Source organism: Mesoplodon bidens (assembly GCF_964165515.1).
Source record: "Mesoplodon bidens genome assembly, chromosome: 16".
In the NCBI taxonomy this organism is placed as follows: domain Eukaryota; kingdom Metazoa; phylum Chordata; class Mammalia; order Artiodactyla; family Ziphiidae; genus Mesoplodon; species Mesoplodon bidens.
Window position 1 is genome coordinate 41,420,474 of NC_138173.1, and position 13,654 is coordinate 41,434,127.

Below are 13,654 nucleotides of genomic sequence, written 5' to 3' on the forward strand. Positions count from 1 at the left end.
ATGGTCTTACAGCATATTAACACTACCTAGAAGGTCCTAGAAATCATAAATTATTTTTCTAAAATCCATAATTCCAAAATGCCTACAGCCAAAGTCATGCAACAGAACCTTTACAAAGAAATGGTACACTGGTAGTCACAATACTGTATTCTTCAGGTACCACCCAAACCTTAAGAAATTAATTGGAACTAGTCAACCTTGAGGGGGAAAATAATCCAAAAATAACCCAAAGGGGCTTCCCTGGTGGCACAGTGGTTAAGAATCCGCCTACCAATACAGGGGTCACAGGTTTGAGCCCTGGTCTGGGAAGATCCCACATGCCACAGAGTAACTAAGCCCGTGCACCACAACTACTAAAGCCCGCGCCTGGAGCCCATGTTCTGCAACGAGAAGCCACCACAATGAGAAGCCCGCACACTGCAACGAAGAGTAGCCCCCGCTCACCGCACCAGAGAAAGCCCGTGCACAGCAATGAAGACCCAACGCAGCCAAAACAACAACAAAAAATACAAAACCAAATAGCATGAAAGGTCAATTTGAAAGAAGAAATTGACCAAGTAATAACCACACAAACTTCCTTAACCAAAAGACAAACATTTGAACGACCACGGAAATAGACTAACAGCATGAGAAATCAGCAGTAGTCTGACCAAAAAATTCTTATCAGAGATAAAGATTTTATAACTGTGGCTCTTAACCAAGAGATGCTGTGAAAACGTGGTGATGCTTGGGGCTGTTGTTACAATAACATGGAAGGAAAACCAGGAATGAGAAATAGCAAGCAGTATCCACAATCCTCCACAACAAAGAACTGTCCCATCGAAAAATGTCAGTAGTACTCCCTAATCGAGAAAACTTGAGTAAATGAACTGGTAAGAAAACTCCAGTTAATAATGGCCACTCTCCAAATTATACCCACAACCTTAGATTAACTTCAGATATAAACTAAAATCATGCAACATCTAGCTTGAAAGAAACCAATTCCCTCACCTGTGAAAGTAGGAATTTGACCCACCCATGGCTGTTACATAACTATTAAGAGGTAGCCTTCTGACTCCAAGTTCAGTAAATACTTCCTGGATAGTGTATTGAAGGCATCCACATCTCCTATGGATCATTCCCCTACCACCAAAAACTGCCTACCCAAGTTGATTGATTCTGAAGACCAAAAGACATTTCTGACACTTCTACAACCTTAGAACCCAACACAAATTGTGCAGGGTATACCCTACCAGCAATATTCAGCTCTGTACATCTAAGTCAACATTCTTCCCCCAAGTTAACTCCTTTGAATGTTTCAAAGGATATTATTAAATGTGGGAAAAGGTTTACATAGGACATACTTGGGAGATGTAGTATGCAGTTTCCCCAAAATCTGATCACCAAACCTACCTCACAGTATATCTTTTAGGACTATAATTATATAAAACACTTTGCAAAACTGTGGAATTAACACTATTGAAGATCTAGGAATATTCTTAAGTTGTCCAAGTACATTTCTTCTACCCTAACCACTGCACATCCTTCGGTAAGACCTTGCTTCATAAAGTTCAACAGAACTTTTCTCAGCCTGTGAAAATTTTGGGGTGGAAGGAACATACTTCACTTAATCCTCTTTGCTACTCAGATTTGGTGGATTTAAGCTGGACTGTAAATTGCAATTCTGGTTAGATTCTGGGTATGGAACCTTGCTGCCTCTGACATACTCAAATATAAAATAACAATATCCTAAGACTGAAAATGATGAAAATTAAGTCTCTTAAAAATCTAGTACAGGAAAGGAACTCAGTGTGCTCCCTTTACAAAAACAGGGAAAGAAACTGGGGTGTCGGGGAAGTGTTGCCAATATATCTAGCTGCCCCATCCTCTCTAATCCTAGCTTCAGGAAGGTATACTGAAAACAAAAAGAAATTTTTTAAAATGACTGAAATGAATACAGTATTTTTAAAACAAGCTCTGGCCAGTTTTATTAAAGAAAAATTGTGCATGATTTACTTTTCACCAGTCTGTTCTGGCATGCTTCTAATGATATCAGAATCACCTGGAAAATAAAACACAATAATTTTACAATTCATTTAATGTCAACAGGTAATCATCAAATTAGCAATTGTTATCTTCAAAAGTTATTACACTAGCTGTGCTACCATTTCTCAAGGTTGATCGGATACCTAGAGTCACAGATATTTCCCATATAAGATTCATCATGTAAATCAGACTTGGTTTATCACCAGCATTTATAAAACCAGCCCTAGGAAAAGAACTAGGTCTGGGGACACATGCATGGTCTTAATATAGCGAATGTTTAGCCTGCCCTGATCATTACAAAATCAGAACAGCGAGAATATTCGCAGTATTTTATGAATTAAAAATTCATAAGTTCAAAACATGACATGTTTCTGTAGGCCCTTCTTTTTCTCAACTTAATTTTATCCATCTGTTCTCAGGCAGCCAGTAAACATTCCTTTTTTCTACCGTTTCACCTGATTATTCTGTCCCTTTATAATCTCACCTTTTACCAAGGCCCTAAAGTCATCATTTCTTAGGTGCTGCATGAAATGAAACTCATGATCTCAAAGTAAAGAGGATTTCATTTATAAAAAGGTAATTCTGTACTGACATTCATTATCAATTTTCTGTAAAATAAAATTACAGGATATCCCTTGCTATATCCAAATCCTCAACATCTGAACTTAGAAACCAAAGACATTTGTATAGCAAGAAATACTTGTATTTCATCATAAAGGAAAAGAATTACTTTATGATTTAAAAAGCATACCTGGATCAATGATAGCAAGTGTGCATACTCTGTAGTATTTTCCACACGCTGTGCCCAATTCAATATTATTGCCACTGTAGTGATGGACACCAGTTTTGGCCAACATGGCATAATACTCTATTTCAGATTTCCTTTGGGAACGAAAAGAAGGTAAATAAATACCATACCAAGTGACACAGATTAAATGTTACTTCTCTCATTAGTTCTAATGTTGGTAAGGCCTTCAAACAGTAAGCCAGTTATTACTTTTAAAAACATTAACATATCCATTATTCAATACAAACCATCCTTCCTTGGATCCCTTACAAGGGATGGGACAACCAGTAAACACCCGTGCTTGTGGAAAAGAGTAGCATACAAAATAAAATTATCATTTACTTAGCATTTACTATCGCCAGACACTTTACATTATATAATTCCCATGACAACTTCTAAGCCATTTCTATCACCCTCTGGTGCTCTGAAACCTGGATGGAGAGTGATATTACAGGTATACTTCAGTTACTGCATATTCATTCCAGACCACTGCAGTAAATCAAATATTGCAATAAAGCTAGTCCCAGGAATTTTTTGGTTTCCCAGTGTATATAGAAGTTGTGTTTACCCTATACTGTAGCCTATTAGGTGTGAAACAACACTGTGTCTAAAAAAACCAACGTACATACATTAATTAAAAAATACTTTATTGCAAAAATAAATAAATTAATTAAAAAGCTACCCATCATCTGAACCTTCTGGGAGTCGCAGCATCAAAGATCACAGATCACCATAACAAGTAATAGAGAAAAGTCTGAAATATCTCGAGAATTACCAAAATGTGACATAGACATGAAGTGAGCAAATGCTGTTGAAAAACTGGAACCTACAGACTTATTCAATGCAGGGTTGCAACAAACCTTCAATTCATTAAAAAAAACAAAAAACAAACTGTTGCCACTACTCAAAGTGTGCATCCGCAGACAAGTAGTGCCAAAAGGTGCTTGTTAAAAATACATAATCTCAGGCCCCTATCCAGATCCATTAAATCAGAAATTGCATTTAAACCAGATCATTCGTGACTGTGTGCATACTGTTTGAAAAGCACTGCTATAGAAGGTAAGCATGAAAGGTTTGGAATAAGACCAGAGATTTGGGAGGGGATGGGATGGAAGAGGTCTCTCCAGGCTTTGCCAATTACCTACAGACACTATATGAAATGCTGTGAGGTTATGTATTACCATAGAAAATCAACAAGGGAAAGGGACTGAAAACAGGGCTTATATTCTGCATGGTCCAAGTTTCTTTAACTTATTTACAATACCCACTAAATTCAGTTTCAAAACAGTGAGGCAAGCAAAAACTGGGTGAACTGGGAACCTGCAGCTCCACAGGCCAGCCTGAACTTCTCTGATCTTAGCTTTTCTACACTACAACAAGTCCATAAAATGAAGCTCTTTTAAAGCATCTTAAAATTAAAAAAAAAAAAAAATGACCCAAAAGGCAGGACACATGGACAAACAAGTTATGTTTCTGCGCTGCCCTCAAACTTGGACGTTCTCTGGTTTTTACCCCTTCTGCCACGCATTTCTCCCAAAGAGAACCTCATACGAGGAGAGAATATGACGAGGGGGAGAAAAATCAAAAGCCAAAAATCAACAACCGTTAAATTATTCTCCAGGTGTCCCTCTGTAACACAAAATTTTACATGATACCCAGTTTGTGCTACCCAGATTGCAAGTTCACATTTCTGGATATTCGCTCACGACCAATTTGCAGTGGGCGACAAACGTACTCAGGTTCTTTCAATTACCTCAAGGCTGGGCAGTTGTTGGCGAGGATGACCAGTTTCGCTTTGCCGTGTCGGATCATTTTCAGAGTCTGCTTGTACCCCAGCACGTACTTTCCACTTTTCATAACCAGTTGGAGCCTAGAGTTGATCGACTCCAGTGACTTTTTCTACAAAGCAAACATATAACACGGACTTGAAGGCCTTGTTTGTAACCACTCAAAACTGGATCCAGCTTCCTGGAAGCTGAACCCCTTAATAAAACCTCCGCAGAGGGTCCCAAATCCCTGAGAGAGTCCTTCGGGTTCATGTTGGACCCTTACAAGGCCAGCGGGCACGCTGTGCACCCACTGTGCTCGGACCCGCCCGCCCCGGCCGAGACTTATCTCCCCACGTGAACAGGCTTCCGGCCCTGGCCTGCTACACTCACCGTCTTCTTTGCGGCCACCATCTTCCTGCCTTAGGCGCGGGACGCCCCCAGCCTAGAACACAGAGGACAAGACAGAAGTTTAGGATCCGAAGCTCCAAAGGGCAACTCCCTGGACTCCCCGTGTGGCCTAAACCTCGGTACGGAAGAGCCTACTCACCTACTGCAGCCGCCAAGATGGCCGGAGAGCGAGAAAGGAAGAAAATCCCACAATGCCAAGCTCTTCACGTCGGGGCTGAGACCCCGCGACCGGAAGCTGAAGCAAATCACAAGCGGAAGGGGCGGGGCAAGAGGAGAAGGGCTGATGTGGGTATCTCTAGGGGCTTCGAATTGGTTTGGCAGCTGACTGGTGCGGCCCACCTGCCGGCTGCGGGCCGTAAACCTCGCCGTCTGTGTTGTTCCGCTGCTCATAGCTGAGGACTGAGGAACTGAGGAAAGTGGAACCGGACGCGAGTTGGAGAAACCGACTGAGAGTGTGGCGGGAGGGGCGGTGAGAAGACGCGGCGGCGGCGGCGGCGGCTGGACCTCGGTCTTAGCGCCGCTGAGTGCATCTCTGCCCCAAGTCGGGGCTCTTGAGGAGACTTGGGGAGGACCGGGGTGTGCCGCAGCTCCCGGGTCTACCCTCTGCTGTCGGTTCCGCCGGGGCTGAAGCAGCTCCGTGCACTCCCCTGCACTCACCCAAGTTGCCTGTACAAGTTGTCAGAGAACGGTGGCGCCCCCATCTGGCTCCCCTAAACTCATCTCTTTTGTGGCCGTGTTAGTGGGAACTTGTAAGCCGAATTTTTACTGGGGGTGATAACAGGTCTAATTAAAAATCTTTTTGTTGTGAACGTTGGACCTTGATACAGATATCCAGTAACGAATCATTCAAAATATTAGGCACAGAAAGTCTCTCACCACACACACACACACACACACACACACACACACACGCAAAAAAAAGGTAAAATCTGACCAATAGGTAAGCTGTCATCGTGTGTCAACTTTTAGGAATCTATCCTACATTCTCATGCCCAAAGACATGAGAATAAGGATATTTATTTCAGAATTAATTTTAATAGCAAAACAAAAATAGAAACAACATCAAATGTTCATCATTCTTAACCAATATATATGTTGGTATATGCATAGACAATTCAAGTCTGGAAAACTAATCATCGGAATGTATCTTGGATGAGAGATAAGAGTAGGTGGTGAGGAGAGAATATTTACTTTTACTTTGTATGTTTCAGTACTGCTTGAATTATTTTACACTATTATTTTACAGCATGCATTGTTACGTAAAGAGCTCCTTTTTAATAAAAAAGTGGTCGTTTTCAATAGAGCTTGTGAAACATCAATTATATCTTTTTTTTTTTTTTTTTTTTTTTTTTTTTTTTGCGGTACGCGGGCCTCTCACTGCTGTGGCCTCTCCCGTTGCGGAGCACAGGCTCCGGACACGCAGGCTCAGGGGCCACGGCCCACGGGCCCAGCCACTCCGTGGCACGTGGGATCCTCCCGGAGCGGGGCACGAACTCGTGTCCCCTGCATCGGCAGGCGGACCCCCAACCACTGCGCCACCAGGGAAGCCCATCAATTATATTTTAAAGCAGTACTTCTCAAAGTACAGCTCCCAGATCACCTGATTCAGAATCACCTGGAATTCTGAGTCCTGGGCCCCACCCAGGTCTGTGGAAGAAATCTTTGGATGTAGGGCCTGGGAATCTGAGGTTAATGAGCAGCCTCCACAATTCTCATACATACTTAAATTTGAGAAGTAGAGAGGAATGAAATAGCCTAGTTGGTTCTAAGGCATACATGCTTAGACAGAGACACAAACTAATGATGCCTTACACTTTTATAATGAGCTCTATACTTTGAAAGCTTTTTAATATCTACTTTCCCTCAAAGTAATCAGGCCAAATATTACCCGCATTTTAGAAAGTATATGATTAAAGCACTTGAGGTGACTTTCCTTGGTGCTTTTCATTTTATAATACCAAATTTCTGGTCCTTAATATATGTTCTCACTATATATATATATATATATATATATATATATATATATATATATATATATATATATATACACATATATATATATTGTTGTTGTTGTTGTTGTTGTTGTTCTCTTAATGTCCTCACTATATTTTAAAGAAAGGCCTTAGGTGCTTTCTCACAGGGACCTTACCATGGTTTTGTACTGGAAGCCAGGGAAGCCCAAAGTACTCATTCATCCATGCATTCATACATATGAATCATGACCACAAAATGTTTGAGAATTCTTCCTAGGGAATCTTAACTGATTTTTGCCATATCTTTTTTGGAGATATATTTAGGTTCTTGGTTTTTCTATTTAATACCTGCAGGACTTTGGTCAAATTGTCTAACCTCTCTAAGCTTCAGCTTCCTCATCAAAAAACTGGAATAATAATGTCTACCTCATGGTATTGTTATGAGGATCACAGTAAACGTAATGGTGTATGAAGCACCTAGAACAGGGCCATGTACATAATAAGTGTGCAGTGGATGTTAGTTCTCTTCCTCAGTCCCACTCCTATCGCCCTAACTCCCCACTGCAGCCACCCATCCACAACTTAAGTTGTGGTTCACAACATTGCAAAACCCAAACGCTAGGGGAAGAAACACTTGCCATGCAAGAACGACAGTCAAATCCTTTGGCTCATGAAGATTTTGTAAATATTTCCACGCTTGTATTTATTAGAGCAGGTGTTGGCAAGCTTTTTCTGTAGAGAGCCAAATAGTAAAGATTTTAGGCTTTTGGGCCATATGGTCTCTTTGGCAACTACTTAACTCTGCTGATGTAGCACAAGAGCAGCCACAATATGTAAATGAATGAATTTCATTCATTGAATGAATGAGCACCGCTGTGTTCCAGTCAAACCTTATTTACAAAGTCAGGATTTGGCCTGCAGGCCATAGTTTGTTGACCCCTGTGTTAGAAGATTACTATTACTTTCATTAAAAATAGCTACTTTAAGTCACGTCATTATTCTAAAGAGATGTGTATGGAAGTATTTACAGATGAAGTGTCATGATATCTGCAACTGACTTCCAAATTGCTAAAATAAATGTAAATAAAATCCTAAAATAAATGTAGATAAACAAGTAGGTAGAGCAAATGCAGCAACATGTTAACAACTGTTGACTTTACAGTGCGGGGGGTGTTGGGGGGCCCGTGAGGTGGGACTTCCATGGTGGTCCAGTGGTTAAGACTCTGTGCTTCCACGGCGGGGGCCTGGGTTTGATTCCTGGTCAGGGAACTAAGATCCTGCATGCCCTGCAGCGTGGCCAATAAATAAATAAAACTACAGAAAAAAAAAACCAAGAATATTTTAAAAAATAAAAATGAAAAACCACGTGGGGGGCATAGAGGTATTCATCGTACTATTCAACTTTTTGTGAGTTTGAAAATCTTCATACCAAAAAGTCGAGGAATTTATATGTTTCAAGAAAGGACTTTGCCATTCAGACATTATTTTATTTTTTCTGGATGCTAGTCTGTAGCATTTCAGAGTGATTTAGAAAGAATACCAACAGGTAAACGTGACAGTACAGAATTCACACAAGGCTCTCTGGTTTTCCTTCCCCAAAATCACTGCTCTAAATTTCTGAGAATTCTGCAGGCACCTGCATTTATTGTGCTTCTGGTTTTTACTTGCTGTGAGAATGAAAAGTGACAGGCTGCATTCCCTGTTAGAGCAAATACCAACAAGATCATCTGCTATTCGTTGGTTCAGTACACTGGCCCATCCCCTTATTGTTAAGCAGTTAAATCTATCATATTCATTGTCATCAACTATTAACTTATTCAATGTCCAAATTAGGAAACAACCCATTAATGATTTGGAATTCTATTTGTCTAACTCAGCCATCATATTCTTAAGGCACCCTGGACGTTAAACATGCTCAGAAATAAAGCAGGGAGAGGGAGGGATTGTGAATCCAAGTGAAAAGACCCTGTAAACTCAGTGAATGTTGGTGGCCTTTCAGCTAGCTAAACATACGTACACTGAGACACGAATTCTGAACCCATAGAGGACAAGAGGGAATGAATGCCACCTATTCCTTGCCGCCCTTTCTGCCTCCACAATAATGAAGAATCCAAAATATTTCTCCTATACCCCTTTCTGTTCAGACTGGGAATGCTCCAGACTGCACTGCATTAAAAATAGAGCAGAGAAACACCTTCTCCTATTTTCTTAAAAATAATTTTTCCATTCCTCAAAATGGGTATATTTTTAGACTCTTGGATACAAAAAACCCAGAGCATTTTATTCACTATTTTACTGTGGAGGAGTGCCACTTTTGGAAAGTAGAGTAGTTTTACATTTCTTAGAGTCAGTTTTCGAAATTTTAGTGTTAAATGAGATTCCTGTGTTTCTAACGGTCCACAAAAGTATGACGTTTTACATTTTATTTTTAATAATTTGAAAAGGCTAACATATACTTTTATTCTTAATAGAGCTATAATGCACAGGCTTCTTTTTTTTCCTTTTAAGTAAAATTTAATTCCGTAACACTGCATGTCATGCTGATCAGAAAATGTCTCTGATTACTTAATGGAGAAATAGATAATAAATGAAATTTTGTGACAACATCATAACATGGGTATGTCAAAGAAAAGTGATAAAAGGAGTCCTTGAAGGTAAAACAGATTTATGAACTATGCCTTCAAGATGTAACACATCAGCCTGTAAAATCACAGTATCAGTTATGATTCCGTATTATCAAGATAGGACTAAAGGAATAAGACAGGACTGGTAATTGCTAAGAATGAGTGTGGTCTGGGAGAGGGGAAGGAGAGTAAGCATTATATCTTAGTTTAGATACTTATTTTGTAAGCAATAGAAACAAGTTAGCCAGTTAAGCAGAAAAGGAATTTATTTTGTAGTTCACCAAATGAACAGGAAGGCTGCAGAGCAAGAACTGGATCTGTGTATACTGGTCATGGGGGAGGCACCGCCATTTATTAGTCACTGGTTCAGAGCACACTCTGCAAACCTCAGGACAGCATCCCAACTTTCAAAGGTGCTTTACCTTGGCTGTGCCATAAGTGAGTGCCACCCTATCATCCTATAGGTTTGGCTTCTTCTGGATGATGAGGTATATGGAAAGACTGGTAATCACATAGAAATTAACCTATTACCTTGCTTGTCTCATAGTAAAGTGAGTTCTTTGATAAGATATGATACTGAATGTAATGTCTTGATGGATGTGTAATGGCTTGATAATACCATCCCCTAATTGATGGTGTTAGCAGAGGCATGATGGGCAGGAAAAGCAAATTTAATCCAGTGTGTATTACAGTAAAGATTCTCTACTGTCCCCAAAGAGGTCCAATAAGTCTTCCGCAAGGAAGATCTTCAAAGTAAGGATACCATTTCAGCGGCTTACAGTTGGTTACTCTTGCTGCTGCTGGCAAATCAGGCACTCTGCCAGGAAAACCATGTTAAGTCGTGTGAGCCCATACATACCTTCTATCCTTGTCATTTTATACTTGAGCCCATTGAGCAAGCATTGGGGTGTCTCGTGAGAAAGATCTCGTAACATCCATGGGGCACCTGATTATTACCATTCACCTGATTATAAAATGCTTCCTCTGAAAGAAATGGAAGAGACCATGACTTGACTAACAAATTATCTCTGAGGCAAAGTAAGATACCCAAGTCAACTCCTAAAACATAATTGATGGGGAAAAGGTGGGAACTTTACCTGGGCTCAATAAGCCCTGGTTTAGCACAAAAGCATTAAGAGTCAGAGAATTCCAAGTCATGTATTTATGTTTAATCTGTGAGTGATTGCATCCCTTTTTGTAACAATGGAGTTTTGAAAATTTACACTAGCTAAATAAAATGTGGCTTTCACTTAAAAAAAGAAAGAGTATCATCTGAAGTGGGAGCCTGCTATGAGCTGACTTGTGGCCCACCCGCAAAGTCCTATGTTGAAGCCCTAACCCGCACAGTGGTTCAATCTGGAGACAGGGTCTTTAGGAGGTAACTCAGGTTAAATGAGGTCATAAAGGTGGAACCCTAATCTGATAGGACTCTGGCTTTACAAGAAGAGGAAGATCTTCCCCCCTCCCCAACCCCCCATGTGAAGACACAGTGAGAAGGTTGCCATCCATAAGCTAGAAAGTAAGCTCTCACCAGAAACCACATCAGCCAGCATCTTGATCCTGGACTTCCTAGGCCCAAGAAGTATGAGAAATAAGCATCTATTGTTTAAGCCATCAAGTTTATGGTATTTTGTTATGGCAGCCCACACTGACTTCTACAGGGCCTTTTGATAACATTTATATGAGAAATAAATATTTCCCAAATCTAGGCTTATTCTGAAAGGTCCATCCACATTCCTCCTTTAAACTTCCTGGCACGAATCCTGTATTCTCAGTTCTTGACTTGGAATCCAGCCAAATCATTAGCCACTTTCAAAGTACTTCTCTTTCCTTGGGGCACAGTAACCCCAGATAGAAGGCAAGGAGAAGAATCACAATACATATTTGTAATGTTGTGAAGCGTACTTCCTCAAAGATACCCAGTCTCCTCTTCCTACCGAGGGATTTGTGAACTGACTGTTGGATGGCCAAGGCTTCATCAGGCTTGTGCTGCAGAAGGGAGAGGGAGAGGAAGATGGAGAGAGAGAAAAGAGAAGGCATCGGGAGGGGGAGGAGAAGGGAAGATGGGAATGAAGGGAGGGAGGGACCTCTAAACATATGGTAATGTCCATAGCTGTGTACCCCATGACACAGAGGGAAATATGACAAATTTTAGGCAATTTGAGCATCAAATAAATAATGATGGTGTTATGAGCTGATCGTGTCCCCACCAAATTCGTATGTTGGAGCTCTAACTCCCTATACCTTATAATGTGGCTGTGTTTGAAGCTAGGGCCTTTATAGAAGTAATTAAGGTAAAATGATGTCAATCCAATATGACTGGTGTCCTTATAAGAAAAGGAGATTAGGACACAGAAACACATGTCAGGAAGACCATGTGAAGATACATGGAGAACACTGCTGTCTACCAGCCAAGGAGACAGGCCTTCAGAAGAAACCAACCCTGCTGATACCCTGATCTCAGACTGCCAGCTTGAGAACTGTGAGAAAATAGATTTCTGTTGTCTGCGTCGCCCAGTCTGGTACTTTGTTATGGCAGCCCTAGCAAACTAACACAGATGATAACGTAACTCATTGACTAATATAAGAATTAATGAGTATTTATTGCTCTAAATAAGTGAATAATAAATGGAGGGAAAGGGAAAGTGCTCCCTTATAGTAGAATGTCAATAATAAATGTAGATGGAATAATGTAGAAATCAGGAAATTAGAAAAACCACCATTTGATAACCATCATAGTAGTAAGTGTTCCAAGCAAGAATATTAATGTATGCTAAAGTAGCAGATAACAGTTTGATGAGACATGTACACACTACTACACTTTAAATAGATAACCAACAAGGACCTACTGTATAGCACAGGGAACTCTGCTCAATATTCTGTAATAACCTAAATGGAAAAAGAATTTGAAAAAGAATAGATACATGTATATGTATAACTGAGTCACTTTGCTGTACACCTGAATCTAACACAACATTGTTAATCAACTATGCTCCAATATAAAATAAAAATTAAAAAAAAAGTTTGATGAGATACAGGATACTTAGTCTTAAACTCTCTTCCCATAAATTACAAAGAGTAAAACAGTAGCTTTTCAGTGGAGAAAACTAGCAGACTAACTGCTAGGTAGTTAAGAAACCTACCTTAACTAACTGATCAAAGTTAACATCACCAGACTTCCCTGGTGGCTCAGTGGTTAAGAATCAGCCTGCCAATGCAGGGCATGAGGGTTCAATCCCTGGTCCGGGAAGATCCCACATGCCGGGAAGCAACTAAGCCCGTGCACCACAACTACTGACCCTGCGCTCTAGAGCCCACGAGCCACAACTACTGAAGCCCACGTGCCACAACTGCTGAAGCCTGCACACCCTAGAGCCCATGCTCCACAACAAGAGAAGCCCCCGCAATGAGAAGCCCGCGGACCCCAACAAAGAGTAGCCCCTGGGGCTTCCCTGGTGGCGCAGTGGTTGAGAGTCCGCCTGCCGATGCAGGGGACATGGGTTCGTGCCCCGGTCCGGGAAGATCCCACATGCTGTGGAGCGGCTGGGCCCATGAGCCATGGCCGCTGAGCCTGCGCGTCCAGAGCCTGTGCTCCGTAACGGGAGAGGCCACAGCGGTGAGAGGCCTGCGTACCGCAAAAAAAAAAAAAAAAAAGAGTAGCCCCTGCTTGCCACAACTAGAGAAAGCCCGCAAGCAGCAAAAAGTTAACATCACCAATAATAGGGCAAATTGACATCATGTGCCCCTTTATATGAATCCACAGACAACATAACGTCTGCCCATTCCAGACAAAACTGCATCACCTGAAAACAATCATGAGGAAACATCAAACTCAAACTGAGAAACTTTCTACAAAATAAATGGCCTGTTCTCAAAACAAAGAAAAAACAAAACAAAAAACGAAAGACTGACGAACTACTTTAGTTCGTTAAAGCAAACGAAAGAGAGGCAGGACACCTAAATGCAATGTGTGGTCCTGAGCTGGACAACTGACCACAGCTGAAGAGAGAGTGGATTAAATAGTATGTTATCAACGTTAAACTTCCTTGTGGTAGCAGTACTACAGTT

At 41.0% G+C, this 13,654-nt stretch overlaps 1 protein-coding gene across 1 annotated transcript; it reads right to left on the reverse strand.

Annotated features, from left to right (window-relative positions):
• Positions 1–1,941: 1,941 nt before the first annotated feature.
• Positions 1,942–5,214, reverse strand: RPL30 (ribosomal protein L30). The gene is made up of 5 exons (XM_081214273.1): positions 5,129–5,214; positions 4,972–5,023; positions 4,566–4,711; positions 2,777–2,907; positions 1,942–2,041 (listed from the first exon to the last, which is right to left on the reverse strand). The coding sequence occupies exons 2-5, from the start codon at positions 4,990–4,992 to the stop codon at positions 1,992–1,994; spliced, it is 348 nt and encodes a 115-aa protein (XP_081070399.1). The 5' UTR covers positions 4,993–5,023; positions 5,129–5,214; the 3' UTR covers positions 1,942–1,991.
• Positions 5,215–13,654: the final 8,440 nt, after the last annotated feature.